The sequence below is a fragment of the Enhydra lutris genome, unplaced genomic scaffold (genome assembly GCF_002288905.1).
Source record: "Enhydra lutris kenyoni isolate GAN:26980312 unplaced genomic scaffold, ASM228890v2 scaffoldscaffold59, whole genome shotgun sequence".
Taxonomy (NCBI): Eukaryota; Metazoa; Chordata; class Mammalia; order Carnivora; family Mustelidae; genus Enhydra; species Enhydra lutris.
The window spans coordinates 994767-1009886 of NW_019154143.1; the positions used below are offsets into that span (position 1 = coordinate 994767).

The 15120-nt window shown below is 41.8% G+C and overlaps 1 protein-coding gene across 1 annotated transcript in view; it reads right to left on the minus strand.

Moving 5' to 3' along the window:
* Positions 1-15120, minus strand: part of LOC111158449 (vitrin) — a 98039-nt gene that overhangs the window by 70548 nt on the left and 12371 nt on the right. Inside the window, exon 2 of the mRNA XM_022520469.1 lies at positions 5033-5102. Coding sequence (XP_022376177.1) covers positions 5033-5084 — 52 coding nt within the window. The 5' untranslated portion in view covers positions 5085-5102. The remainder of the gene's footprint in view (positions 1-5032; positions 5103-15120) is intronic.

The following is a 15120-nucleotide window of genomic DNA, read 5'->3' on the forward strand; positions in this document are numbered from 1 at the left end:
TCATTCCTCATCAGTAAGGCTTCTCTTGCTATGCTGAAGTGGTGAATTGAGTATTGAATTTGGGAAACGGAAAAATCAGTCTTGTGTCGCTTTTCTTAGGAAGCCAGGCAGAGCACAGGGATGGATGGCTGATTCTCACTTCAAAGTACAAAGTGGACCACAGGTCTGAAATCCAGTCCCTTCTGGCTACTGAGGCCATTAGTGTCTAGAAGGCTTGAGGAAATTAAATCTAGAGTGCAAAGTTCTAAGGTAATTGTGGTTTACGCAATTTGCAGCAATACTTCTCAACTGTTCAAAACTCAGTGTTCTAGTTTTGAACAACATTGACTAAAGTTCCCATCCTTTGACATCAGTGCTTGAAATTTCAAAATAAGCTGAATGTTGAAATTACTTTTTCAGATAAAAGATCTCCTTCCACTTCTTACTCTCTTCCTCTCTAGAGTAGCCATCAGTATAGTTAAGATGGCAGAGGCGTAATTGTTTTAGAATTAAATAAATTATCATCCAGATAGCTTATAGATAAAGAAATGCAAATGAATGAGCTTAAAACAACATTCAGTCTCATTAATGATAAAAATTGCAAGCCAAAGCCAAACCAAGGGGTAGTTTCCCATATTATGTCAGTAAATACTGAAAACAAGATGATAATTAATCTTGGCATGGATTTGAGATAAGGGCATTTAGGTACACTGCTGGTGAAGTTTAAGAAGGTGGAGTCATTCTGGAAAGCCATTTGGTAATATATTTCAATAACCCTAAAAAGAGTTATATTCTTTGTCCTAGGAAATATACCTCTAGGAATATATCCCAAATTATAATTAGAGATGTAGACAAAAACTTATGTAAAAAATGTTCACTAAACATTATTTATAATGATAATCTGGAAATAATGGAATGCTGGAAATGTCCCAACAGTAGGGGTACCCTGAGCATTTACTACAAATGATGTGTTAAAGAATATTAAACAAGCTGGCAAGTGCTCAGCTCTAACCTGAAGAATGATTCTGACAAAATTAGAATATATCCAGAGAGAAGTAAGTGGAACAAACATACCAAAATGTTTGTAATGATGGCATTGTCGTTTCTATTTTTATTTTGTATATTTTTGCCATTTTATAGTATTTTCCATATATAAATCCCATATTTTATAAAGACAATGTTTCTTTTACAATTAAAAAAAGACAAGATAAATTGTTTTTTAATTGGGTCATATTGAAATCCCATAGATTTATGAAAATGAAAAGGGCATACCAAAATCATCAGTATGGTTAATCGGCATTCATATCCTAGTCTTCTGGCCAGTCATGAATTATCATCAGAATTCACTTACTTTCAAGAAAGACATGAAGTGCCAGGACATCTAATCAATGATCAAATCAAGAAGCACTTACTGAAAACTTATTATGTGTCTACAACTTTTATAGAAATGCCTCCATGTACCCCATAAACTCCAGGGCCCCTCAGGATACTAACTCTAGTGGTATTGACAAGGACTCTCTCTTTGACTAAACTCTAATGGGGCTCCTCCAAGCCCTTTTCCCAACTGGCCTTTGACACTGGGCTTTAGTGTTCCTCCTTGTTGGTCCTGTATCACCCGGTTTTAGCAAGAATCCTGTTTAGAGAGAATCCCCCACCCTTGATAGATATCTGATCACCCTGGTCTGCCTTTAGCAAGAACCATGTCAGATAGGTTTAGCAAGAATCCCCCACCCTTGATGTCTTCTCTCAGTAATTTCCATCCACCGACCCCCGCAATCTGCTGCTCAGATATAAATCTCCATGTCCCTTGTTATATTTGGAATTGAGCCCATTTCTATAGTGAGATCTCCTCAATTGCGGTAGTTCCTGATTAAAACCTATTTTTACCACTTTAAACACTCTCCAGCTCTGCTTCTCTTTAAGTGTCCACAGTGCTTTCCTGAAAACTGATTTACAAAGCAGATCATTTTAAAGCAGTTCAAATTTTCCCCATGCTTTCTAAAAATTTTTTAATTTTTAAAAAAGATTTTATTTATTTATTTGACAGAGAGAGATCACAAGTAGGCAGAGCAGCAGGCAGAGAAAGATGGGGAAGCAGGCTCCCCGTTGAGCAGAGAGCCCGGTGCGGGGCTCTATCCCAGAACCCTGAGATCATGACCTGAACCAAAGGCAGAGGCTTAACCCACTGAGCCACCCAGGCACCCCTCCCCCATGTTTTAATTTCATATTATGTACTCAATGAAACATCTAATGTCATATAAATCAGAGCTTCATAGCAAAGACAGGATGACTTATTCTCTACAATCATGTAAATCATAAAATTATGCTTCAAATCACAGAATATTAAAGCTGGGAAGAGCTTTGTAGGTTATCCTTTTATTTTATTAAAAAGAAGACACAAAGGTCAGGGTTAACACCTTGGCTAAAGCTGCAGGTCTTTGGGGCAAAAGCTGGAACCAGATTGCAAGTTTGCTGACTGCTGCCTTAGCCCATTTATTCCACTCACTCCCCATAAGCACAGTTGTTGATTACACATGGTGCTCCAAAGACAGTGGCATAAAACTCTGCTGTATCATAAATTCGAGGATGTCTTAAACATGCTAGCTCTGATATATATTGGATACTTAATTGACATTAATTAAGGGGGGATCATTGGACAGTACTGTGTAATATTTGATTTGTAGTATATATACACCCACACATTGGAATTAGGTGCACAGTTGGACTCTGAGTCCTTACAAATCTAGCATCCCTAAGAATAATTTATTTTACAATATTTCTTGAGTGCCTATGAGATATGCTCAGCATTGAAAATGCAGGACACAGCTCCTGCCAGCTGCCCTCAGTGAGTTCACAGCTCTGGGGGAGCCTGCCGAATGGAAAGGTGAACACAACACAGCTATTATGAGAATCAATACAGGGCACCACAGAAGCCCTTAGGAAGATGGCCTGGTCAAATGGGGGGTTGGTGGTGGTGGAAGGAAGCTTCCCCAGGATGAGTAGGGCTTGTGGGGGGTGTGGGAGTGAGAGGAAGAGCATTCTGGGCAAGGGACCCAGCATGGTCAAAGGCCTGAAGGGGGGAAATGAGGTGAGCCCTGAGGGACGGAGAAGGTCAGTACTTTTCAGATCCTCGGAAGCCGGAGTGGGCTCTGTGGGGAGCAAGGAGAGCGGAAGACAGCAAGGGGGGCCATATCAGGAAGGTCCGTCCAGCAAGCAAGGTACTTTTAGAGTTATAGATCCCATCCCAAAGACAAAGGGGAACCACGGAGGAGTTTAAGTCAAGAGTGGTGATCAGATGTGTTCTTTAGAGAGATTAATTGGGGGTGTGGTTGAGAAGGAGTTAGAGGGGTCAGGATTTGGGGCAGGGAGGCTGTCCCAGTACTGAGGAGAGTGACAGGGAAATGGCCTTGGGATAAAGACAAGCAGATGAGTAAGAGAGATGCTGGGGAGACAGACACGTGAGGACAGAGAGGGAATTGTGTGACAGGAATCTCCTTTGCTGGCTTTGATTTCTTACCTTCTGAATGAGCAGCCCTGAGGGGAGAGAGTTTTGCAGAAAGACAGGTTGTGAGAGGCTGGGGACAAGGAAGGACAGTCAAGTGTCCCTTCTTGGTTCTGTCGTGTGGGGGGCAAGCAGAGTATGAAATGGCCTCGGGGTTTGCTGGCTTTGTGTGTTTTACAGCAGCTAAAGCCTTCCTATTCCTGACTCTCCACTTGCCCTACATAAGAAACACTAACTAGTGGGGCAGTGTGGGAGGGGACAGCCTCTCAAAGGGCAAACTGGAAATGAAGGGGCTTGAGCTTAGCAGGTTGGCGGGCAGTCTGGACTGGAACCCATAGGGTCTCTCCGACTCCTGGTCTCATCTCCTTCCACCCCGTGAGAGCCCTCTTGCCTTCCCTGTGTCACCTCTTCTCTTCTGTTCCCCAACTCTGCTGCACAGACCTCCTCTACACAGACCTGGAACATTCTGATTATATTCTGGGTTGAATTTTGTCCCTTCTAAATTCATAGGTTGAAGTACTAGCCCTCAAAACCGAATGTGACCTCATTTTGAAATAGATGTAATTGTTTAAGTTCTGATGAGGTTGTACTAGAGTAGGTTGGGCTCCTAATTCACTATGACTAGTGTTATAAGAAAAGGAAATTTGGACACACACAGATACTCAACCAACTGAGGAAGAACGCCACGTGAAGATGGTGGCAGAGATGCCAAGACATGCCAAAGATGGCCGGCAAACCTCCCGAAGGAGGGGCCATGGAGCACAGTCTCCATCACTGCCGTCTGAAGAAACCAATCCTGCTGACACTTTGGTTTTGGACTTCTAGCTTTCAGGACTGTGAGAGAATAAAACTGCACTGTTTCAAGCCACTCAGCCTGCGGTATTTTGTCATGGCACCCTAGCAAACGAATACAATGACCAAAAAGTCTTCGCACCCTTCCCTGGTGAGAGTAAGGCAGTGATTCCCATAGGGTTGCTCTGTCCAAGGTGGCCAGGGCACAGTGGGGGTCAAGATTAACAGATAATCACCCTTGGGCTTAAAGCTAACCCCATCAATCCTTTTCTCTCCTGACGCTGAACTGCTCCTCCTCCAGAGCCTACCCAAAATTGTGTTCTCTGCTGATAGCTGGTGTGGGTTCTGTCTCTGAGAGCATGAGTCACCAGTGGTACAAATAAGGACATGTCAGTGATGAGATTTTTTTTTTTTTGAAAAATAAGCAATAAGATTTCTGAATTCAGAATCTGTAAATATACTCCATCTGAAACATTTGCTAGTTGCTGAAGAAGGCAAGATATGTGTGTGTGTATGTGTGTAGCATGTACACACGTGATACATAATTTTGCTTCATACAAAAATATATACACACGTACATCCTGAATTTGATCTACACTTAACATTCTCACTTAAACGTCTCTCTCAAATGTTTATCATAAAAAGATACACTGTACTGTTTATATGCTCTGTCTTGGTTTAAGCCTCTTCTTGGCAAGATTCTTTGGACCTTAGGAAAATGTTAAAAGTGTATCCAGATACACACATAAAAGTACTTACCAAGGAACATTTCAATAACAGATGCCTTCATAGTGAGGACAACAATCCCCATAAAAATCAAAATGGCACCCTGGAGAGGAAGAAACAATAACACCGTCATATTTCAGCCAAGAGTTCTGAACTGGACACATGGAGTGTGGGGAGGGGCCCCTTCATTTTGCTTCTTTCATTTCTCCCCGGGGTCTCCAGATTCCAAAGCTGCAGCTTTCTCTAAGGAGCCCCCAGAGATGGCAGTGGCCCGACTCACTGGTACCCAGAGAGCCTGCATCCTCAGGTAGAAATCCCATTCTAGCCACCAACCCCCATTCTTCAGAGAAGTGAAGAAGAATTGACTCCATAATTTTGGGAATAGGTTCAAGCCGTCTTCAGATTAGGACAAAAGCTACTCTTAGGTATTGAGAGACTCTTTTTATTTTTATTTATTTATTTTAGATTTTATTTATTTATTTGACAGAGAGAGATCACAAGTAAGCAGAGAGGCAGGCAGGGGGGCAGGCGGGGAAGCAGGCTCCCTGATGAGCAGAGAGCCCGATGTGGAGCTCGATCCCAGGACCCTGGGACCATGACCTGAGCCGAAGGCAGAGGCTTTAACCCACTGTGCCACCCAGGCGCCCTGAGAGACTCTTTTTAGATTACAGATAAATGATGCATTCATAATTCATGTAATAGTGTTTATTAAACTCCCATTATATGCCAGGTATTGTTAGGGAGGGGGTGATAAAAACTGAATGAAGAACTAGTTCTTGCTCTTAAAAGATTTACAGTTTACTACAAGTGGGAAAACATATATAGACACAAATAACCTTAACATTAGGAAGTGTGCAGGCTCCATAAGGGAGTATAAGGAGAGTTTATAGACCAGTGGTTCTCAAACTTCGATGCATATTAGGATCATCTGGGAGTTCTAAAAGACCCTGGTGCACGGGCTGTACCCCAGACCAGTTGAATCAGAATCTCTTAAGGTGGGATCTAGGCGTTAAATTTTTAAAAGCTCCCTGGGTAATTCCAATGTGCTGACAAGTGTGAGATCCAGTGATTTAGAGCAAGAGTTCCTAAATCTTACATGCATAGGAATCCCCTAGGGATCTTGTTAAAATGCAGATTCTAATCCAGTAGGCCTGGGAAAGTACCAGAGATTCCCCCCAAAGCCAGGGAATTTTACAGGAAGGAGAGATTATATCAGCCATGGGAAAAAGAGAAAGTCTCTTAGAGGGGATAGCAACTGGGTCAATTTTGAAAGGCAAACAGTTTGGACATGCAGAAATAGACGTGACCCCAAGTGGGAGGAACAGCATTGACAGGGGCTCAGAGTTTGGGAAGCAGAGTGGATATGAAGATGCTGTTGATCTATGTGGGGTTTCCTCCTTCTCTTGGGGCTGGGAGGAAACCCTAAAAGGTTTGTTCATCCTACCATTACTCACTACCTAGAGCGTATACTTTGTACTCTATTTGGTCTCAAGTCTTCACAACAAGACAGTGTGGTAGATTTTATGATCCCTTCAGGAAATGAAGGCTTAAAAAAGTTACATGTCACTCCCCTGGTGACCGGACAGTCAGCAGGACGAGATTGGAGGTGGGAGTGGTGGGAAAGACCTGCTCTGGGCACGGACAATAAGGAAGAGCCTTGTCTGTAGAGAATTGAAAGCTTAAGGTTGGTCTGCTTTTTATTACCTTTATAAGCTAGCAATTCTAAGCAATGTCAATGATAAAGCACCCCTACCTTCTGGGGTAGATGGCTCCCGTTACATCCTCTCTGTCCAATGCCACCACTGTGGGGCTGAAATCTGGCATTCATACCCTACATGTCTCTATGCCCCGTAGTGTCCTGCTGAATCTGTTCTCTGGGGGGAAAAAATCCCCAACTTATAATGTTTGTTGATTTCTGTGTGTAAATCTTCCATGGTTGATTTTGAAGCTGCCAAAGTAGAGAATTTGAAACATAATCTAGTACTAGCTAGGTGCAGGGCAGGCTTATAGCCAGTATTTAGTTTCAGGACTATGCAGATTTTATTAACAAAAAGCAATTATCAAATTATGGTCGAAGTAGTAATACAGGTACCTAATGCAATTAACTTAAATAAAACTGTTTAGTATATGAAAGATTTTATCACAAACAATTAAATTAGGCAGCAAGAGCAACCTCAAACAGAACTGATGATTTTGTTAATTTCCAGCAACAATTGCAATATGTTAAATTTCCTAAGAAAGGTAACTGACTACTGGTTACATAATAGGCAGATAACGGTTTTGTTTTCAAAAATAGAAATAAAACCATGGGTACAATCTATTTGCAATTTGATGCTTAAGTAGCTGGGTTATGTTTTAGAAATAGGATGATAAAAAGTAACAATTTGTTCGTCTTTTACTATTTTGAGATGCTCCAGAACAACTTACATGTTTTCAGGCCTAAACATTTACCTTTCTTCTAGGATAAATGCAGTACAGGAAATTGTCCCACTGTCCCCCACCTAAGCCAGCCCCACCAATCGCCTGTTACTGTTCAGCTTTGCAGATTTCAAGTCACCTTGACTTCTCCTTCTCTTTCTCCACATCTTCTCTCAGCCAAGCCTGTTGGCTCAACACTCATACTCTATCCAGAATCTGGCCCAATCTTCTCATTTTCCCATTGCCGTCTGCTCAGGCTATGCTTCCTGTCTCATGGATTACTGTAATCAGCCTCCTAACAAACATCTCCTTCTCCTTCTGACTCCATGATCCACATAGCAGCCAGCATGACCTGGTTCAAAGTACATCAGTTCACAGCATTCCTTAGATCAAAACTCTACAGTGGCTTCCCACCATACTCAGAATCAAAGCCAAAGTCTTGACAAGTGGCTTATGACCCTATGTGGCTCCTGACCTCATTTCTCCGTCACCTATTAAGATCTGGGCATACTGGTCTCCTGGCGGTTTCTTAGAACACACATCTCATGGTCTCTGCACTTACTGTTTCCTCTACCTGGATGCTCTTCCCCCAGATGAGAACATGATTAACTTCCTCATTTCTTCCAAGTCTTTGCTTCAATGTTACCGTCTCTTGAGATGTCCCCTTACCACTCATCTTAAATTTGTAATCCGTCTTCCACCCACAACCAACTGCTACACCCTATTTTTTCTACTATTTTTTTATGTTACTATCATCATTGACATACTTTATGGTTTATGTATTTTGTTTGTTTATTGTTTGTTTTCTCCACTAGAATGCGGGCTCCGTGATGGCAGGGATTTGTACTTGATTTTTTATGTGGTCAATAAATACACATTGAATCAATGAGTGAGTAGCTAAGGCTCTCTCCTTTCCCTAGGAAATAAAAAGAGGAAAGAAAACAAAGACAATCTTATGAATACACTAAAAACTAGTGCATTGTACACTTTCAATTTCTGGCATGTGATTTATCTCTCAATAAACATTATCGATAGTCTGGGATGCCTGGGTGGCTCAGTTGGTTAAGCAGCTGCCTTCGGCTCAGGTCATGATCCCAGCGTCCTGGGATCGAGTCCCACATCGGGCTCCTTGCTCTGCAGGGAGCCTGCTTCTCCCTCTGCCTCTGCCTGCCACTCTGTCTGCCTGTGCTCGCTCGCTCTCTCCCTCTCTCTGACAAATAAATAAAGAAAATCTTAAAAAAAAAAACACATTATCGATAGTCAACAAGCAGAGGGAAGATAGATTGCAGAGAGAAATGCTTGCAGATCTGTCTTACAACTTTAGGAGACATGAAGTATCTGATCTTTCCATGCTGGGATGGGTGGATAAAAACAAACAGGATTCCAGGAAACACTCTAACCCTGGAGGAATTATCACCCAAATGCTGACTCGCTCCTGATGGAACAGGACCAGAATCGCTCGATCTCTTGGAATCAGAATGTTTTCAGACCTCTTTCTCACCACTTCAGTTTCTGTCCTAGCTTGGTCTAGTTACTCATGCCTTGAAACAGAGAGGTGCCTTTTAAAATGTGTGTAAAAAAAATTCAAACCCTCTCTTAACCATTACAGAGGTTGGGGATAAGGATGGCCACCACCCCTGTTCAGCAGTTGCTGCAGACTGTCCTGTGACACAAAGCTGTGGCAAGCGCAGGAATGCTGGAGCCCTACATTCCCACGTGTTCACTGGGGTTTGAACAGAAACAAAATAATCAGAGTTTCCAAAAACTTGTGTTACTGATTGGTGAATTTACGGCTTGTGCCATGAGCTGTAAATATAGAGTCCTGAATATGAAGTTCTGTTGAGGCAAATGAGACTTGATTGTGAGATAAAAAAGACACACCGATGCAAGTAGAGTAGCCAGCCAATTTGATTCAGTCCTTTTTTGCCCGGAGTTAGAAAAGAGCAAGCTGGTAATAAATAATAACATCACCTTATATTTATATGATTCTTCAGGGTTTTTTTCTCCCATTATTTTATTGGAATAAAATATACAAATGTAAAATGTACTATCTAAACCACTTTTTAAGAGTACAGTTCAACAGGATTAAATACACTCCTAACGTGCCATCATCGGCGCCATCCATTTCTAGAACTCTTTTTGTCTCGTAAAACTGAAATTCCACACACATTAAATAAAAACTCCCCATCTCCCCTATCTCCCAAGCTCCTAGCAACCACCAGGCTGCATTCTGCCTCTAGGATTTTGACTCCTCTAATAACTTCATTTAAGTGGAATCAAAGAGTGTTTGTTTTTTTGTGACTGGCCCAGGTCAAATAGAATAATGTTTTCAGGGCTCATCCATGTTGTAGCATATGTCAGAGTTTCTTTCTTTTTAAGGCTGAATAATATTGCATTGCATATATAAACCATAGTTTACTTATCTGTTCATCTGATGATGAACTCTTGGTTTGCGTCTACATTTTAGTTATTGTGAAAAATGCCGCTATAACATGGATGTACAAATCTCTCTGAGACCCTGCTTTCTTTCTTATTTTATTTAAAGATTTCATTTACTTATTTGACAGAGAGATGCAGCGAGAGGGGGAACACAAGCAGAGGGACCAGCAGAGGGAGAGGGAGAAGCAGGCTTCCTGCCAAGCAGGGAGCCCATTGCAGGACTCGATCCCAGTACCCTGGGATCATGACCTGAGCCAAAGGCAGACGCTTAACGACTGAGACACCCAGGTGCCCCGAGACCCTGCTTTCAATTCTTTTGTGATTATTATATCTCAGAGGGAAATCACTGGATCGTATGGTAGTTTTTTTTTTTAGTTTTTTGAGGAAGCAGGGTACTGTTTTTAGAACGGCTGTGCCATTTTGCATTGCCACTAACAATGCTCAAGGCTTCCAGCATCAGCAGAGTCTTACCAACACCTCCTATTTTCTGTCTCTTTTGGTAGTTGTCATCCTAACAGGTGTGGAGTGGCATCTCATCGCAGTTTTGATTTGCATTTCCCCCATAATTAGTGATGTTGAACATCTTTTTGAGTGCTTTTTGGCTACTTGTCAATCTTTGGAAAAGGTCTATTCCAGTCCCTTGCCTAGTTTCAAATTACGTTGTTTTCTTGTTGAATTTAAGGGTTACCTATACTTTTTGGATATTAATCTCTTACCGCATATGATTTGCAAATATTTTCTCCCAATTTTTTGTACTTTGTTTACAGTGTCTTGGATGCACAAAATTTTTAAATTTTCCTGAAGACTCATTTGTCTATTTTTCTTTTGCTGTCTATGCCCCTTGGGTGTCATATCTAAGAAATCACTGTCCACCCCAACGTCATGCAGCTTTTGTCCTCTGTTTTCTTCTAAGAGTTTTTTAGCTTTGGGTCTTATATTTAGATCTTTGATCCATTTGAGTTAGTACTTGTTTATGGTGTTAGGTAAGTGTCCAACTTTGTTCTTTTGCATATGGATATCCTCTTCTCCCAGCACCATTTGTTGAAGAGAGTATCTTTTCCCTATTGAATGGTCTTGGCACTCTTGTCAAAAATCATTTGACCATAACATAAGGGTTAATTCTGGCTCTCCATTCTATTCCATTGGTATATACATCTACCTCTATGCCAGGCTCACACTATTTCGATTACTATAGCTTTGTAATAAGTTTTCTAACAGGAATTGTGCCTCTTCCAGCTTGCCTCTTCTTTTTCAAGACTGTTTTGGCCAATTGGTGTCCCTTGAGGTTCCATATAAATTTTTGGATGGGTTTTTCAATATCCGCAGAAAACATCATTGGGATTTTGATAGGTACTGCCTATCTACTGCCTACTGTGTTGAATCTGTAGGTTGCTTTTGGTAGTATTAAGATCTTAACAATATGAAGTCTTCCAATTTATGAATATGGAATACATTTCTATTTATTTATGCCTTCTTTACTTTCTTTCAGCAATGTTCTGTAGTTTTCATGGTACAAGTCTTTAATCTCCTTGGTTAAATTAATTCCCAAGTATTTTATTCTTTTTGATGCTATTGTAAATGGAATTGTTGTCTTCATTTCCTTTTTAGATTGTTTGTTGTTCACGTATAGAGATGCAACTGAGTTTTTTGTGTTGATTTTGTATCCTACTACTTGACTGAATTCATTTATTTATTCTAACAACTTTTTTTTTTCCATTCTAACAGTTTTGTTGTGGAATCTTTAGGATTTTCTACATTTAAGGTCATATCATCTGCAAACAGAGATAATTTTACTTCCTCCTTCTATTTTGGATGTCTTTTATTTATCTCTCTTGCCTTATTCCTCTGGCTAGAACTTCCAGTGCTCTATTGAATAGCAGTGGAGAGAACAGGTGGGCATCCTTGCCTTGCTTCTGATCTTAAAGGAGAAGCTTTCAGTCTTTCATTTTTGAGCCTGAGGTTTGCTATGAGATTTCACATATGGTTTTTATTATGTTCAAGTGGTTTCCTCTATTCCTAGTTTGTTGAGTGTTTCTATCATGGAAGGATGTTACATTTTGACAAATGCTTTTTCTGTATCAGGTGAGATGATCATGTGTTTGTTTTTTTCCCCTTTATTCTATTAGCACAGTGTATTACATTCATCAATTTTTGTGTATGTTCAAACATTGTGGCATTCCAGGAATAAATCCCATTTGGTCATGTTGTATAATTATTTTAATATGCTGCTGAATTCAATTTGCTAGTATTTTGCAGAAGATTTTTACATCATTATTTATAAGAGATATTGTATTGATAGGGGACACTATAGTTTTCTTGTAGTGCCTTTGTCTGATTTGGTATCTGGGTAATGCTGCCCTCATAGGATGACTTAAGGAGTAGTCCCTTATCTGCATTTGGGGGGAAATGTTTGAGAAGGTTTGGTGTTAGTTCTTCTTTAAGTGTTCGGTGGAATTCACCAGAGAAACCATCAGACCCAGGGCTTTTTATTGTCAGGAGATTTTTGATTACTGATTCAATCTCCTTACTAGTTACGGGTCTATTCAGAGTTTGCATTTCTTCACAGTCTTGGTAGGCTTTGTGTTTCTAGAATTTGTCCACTTCAGCTAGATTATCCAATTTGTTAGCATACAATTGTCCATAGTACTCTCTTATAATTTTTTTATTTTAATAACCATGCAGTAATTGCTTTAGAGAACGAAAATTGGGTAAGTAGTGATCAAAGACAGAAGTGAGTCTGACAGTTTTGTTCTATTTCAATTTTACTCTGTGCACATATGTTAATAAGTTGGAATTAATAGAATAGCTTTTTTTTTGAAGATTGAACATTGATAATGTTGATATCAATTAAGAAGCCACAATAATCTCCTAGCCTACTCCTTGGTGTCTGCTCTCTGGGCTCCAGGTCACCCTTTCCTCCAGCTGGGAGAACTGACTTCCTAAAGCATGGGTTAGATTGTCCATTCACCGTCTCAGACTCCTTCTCCACAGTCCACTCATCCTATTCAGAAAAGAGCCTGAATTCCTCGGTGAGCCATTACAGACTCTTCCTGAAATGGCCCCACTTCCATCTCAAACCATCACACTGCAGTTCTTTCCTGTAATCCTCTCCTCGGACCCACAGCACACCTGGGGTCCAAGAAGGGTCTTTGTCTACATGCAGCACCTCCATGTCTTGTCCCAGACCCTTACTATTGCCCTTTCTGGAATACCTTCCCACTCCTCATCTACTTCTCACAAGCCTATCCAGCCTATCCGAGGTTCAGCTCATGGGCCACCTCTTCCTTAGAAATCTCTGCCATCTCCTAAAGTCAAAATTCATCTTCATTCATGAATACATTTCATCACTCAAAAAAAGTTGTGTGTGTGCTCTGTGCTGGGCAGAGAGGAACACAGGGCAGGCCTGCTCACCAAGTTGCCTGGAGGCTTCTAGAAGGAGTCTGAGGCACCTTCATCATAACTAGCACTGATGGAGCTCATACTAAATGTCAGGGATATATTAATTCATTTGATCTTTACAATAACCTGATGAGGTGGGGGTTCCTTCCTGCCTTAATTTTAGAGGTGGAAACGTAGAGGCATGCAGAGGGTGGGTACTTGGCCTCAGGTCACACGGCTGGGAAGGAGAGGAACTGGACTTCAAATTGGGCTTCCTGAGCCCAGAGCCTTGCCTTTATATTTCACCATTTGCTACAGCTGTTGCATAATAACCAGGGGCACTTCCCTCATCTGTTCTGATGTAATTGGTCTGGGTTGGTATCGATATTGTTCTACAGCTCCCCAGGGGTCTCCCCTGTGCAGCCAGAGTTGAAGATTTCTGTTGAAAAGCAAACAGTAATGGCAAAAGGGGAGGATGGGCAAATAGGCATGAGGCATGGGCATTGGAAGGGTCTTGAATTAGTTGAACTGGCAGGTTGGAACACAATGAGTGGTGAGGGAAGGACAGGACCCAGGGGACGGAGCAGCTTCAGAAACTGGGAGCTGCTCCAAGAGGCCAGGAGAGGAATCAGCCTGTTGAGAGGAAAGAAGGGGCCATGTTGGCCTTGAATGTCACGCCTCAAGAATGTGCAATTGATCCTTTAGGCAATAGGGAGACATGGAAGACTTAAAAATTATTTTTGCATTCATCATTTTTAATAAGCCCCCTAGAGGTTTACTTGAGCCCCTCACTTGCAGAAAATCTGCCCTAGTGGGCATGTAAGATTTATGCAATGCTGATGTTTGTCTGATCTATGACTCTTCAAGGGGGAGCACCTAACAATATTCTTTGTCCACAAGGCAGAAAGAGCCAGTGTCCATCTGGAAACATTTAATAGTTATGAGAGGCTTGGGCTGTATTTCCAAAATGCCAAAAATCCCCTGAGGACTGACATCTCTGAATGGGGAGAGGCCACATCTGCAACCTTGCTTTGCCATCTCTGCCTGATGTAAAGCCTCGGCCGCTTGTCAGTGGATGTGGGTTGATCTAGTGAGGTCCTAGGAGGGGCCTTTACAATGTGGAGGTGGCCTCCATCTGTATATAAACCTTCACACAGATCGTACTCCTCTGGGCTGGGCCTGAAACACTGCATTTCCTGTTGCCATGACACCAGCAGCCACTATTACAATCCCCCAGGATTTTGTGAAGGAGAGGGAGAAAGAGAAAGGGAGGGAGCCAGAAAGCGTGGTGGTTTTTCTTTCTTTCCTTATTTTCCTTCTCTTTCCAATTCCTTCCTTCTTTTATCTTTTTGGTTAAGATTTGTTTATTTATTTTAGAGAGGGTGGGAGGGGTACAGGGAAGAGAGAGAATCTTAAGCAGGCTCCATGCCCAGCGCAGGGCACAAGGCAGGGCTCCATCTCATGACCCTGAGATCACCCACAACCCCAGCCAAAATCAAGAGTCAGACGCTTAACCAACTGAGCCTTCTTTTATCTTAAAGAAACACCAAGTGAAAAGTGCAAGCCGAATAGTGAGGGAGGCAGGGGCGATTTTGCCTTTTCTCCGTGATGGCTCCGAAGAATGTACTAGGCTGCTTGAAGATATGCTCTCCATTAGACTGTGTGGACCGGCGCTGTTGGCTGCCTAAGAAGAGTGGCTGCTTCCCCACTTCCTCTTACCCAACACAGCCCCAATTTGATAAAAAGAATAAATACACACAGATGACTCAGACGAAGCTGCTCTATCCCAGTTCCTGGGGTGGCTCCTGATTCCAAGTCTAAGCCAAGGATTGTTTATATACAATCTCCCCTCTCAGAACCTCAGGCTTGAGCCCATCAGCACAGCA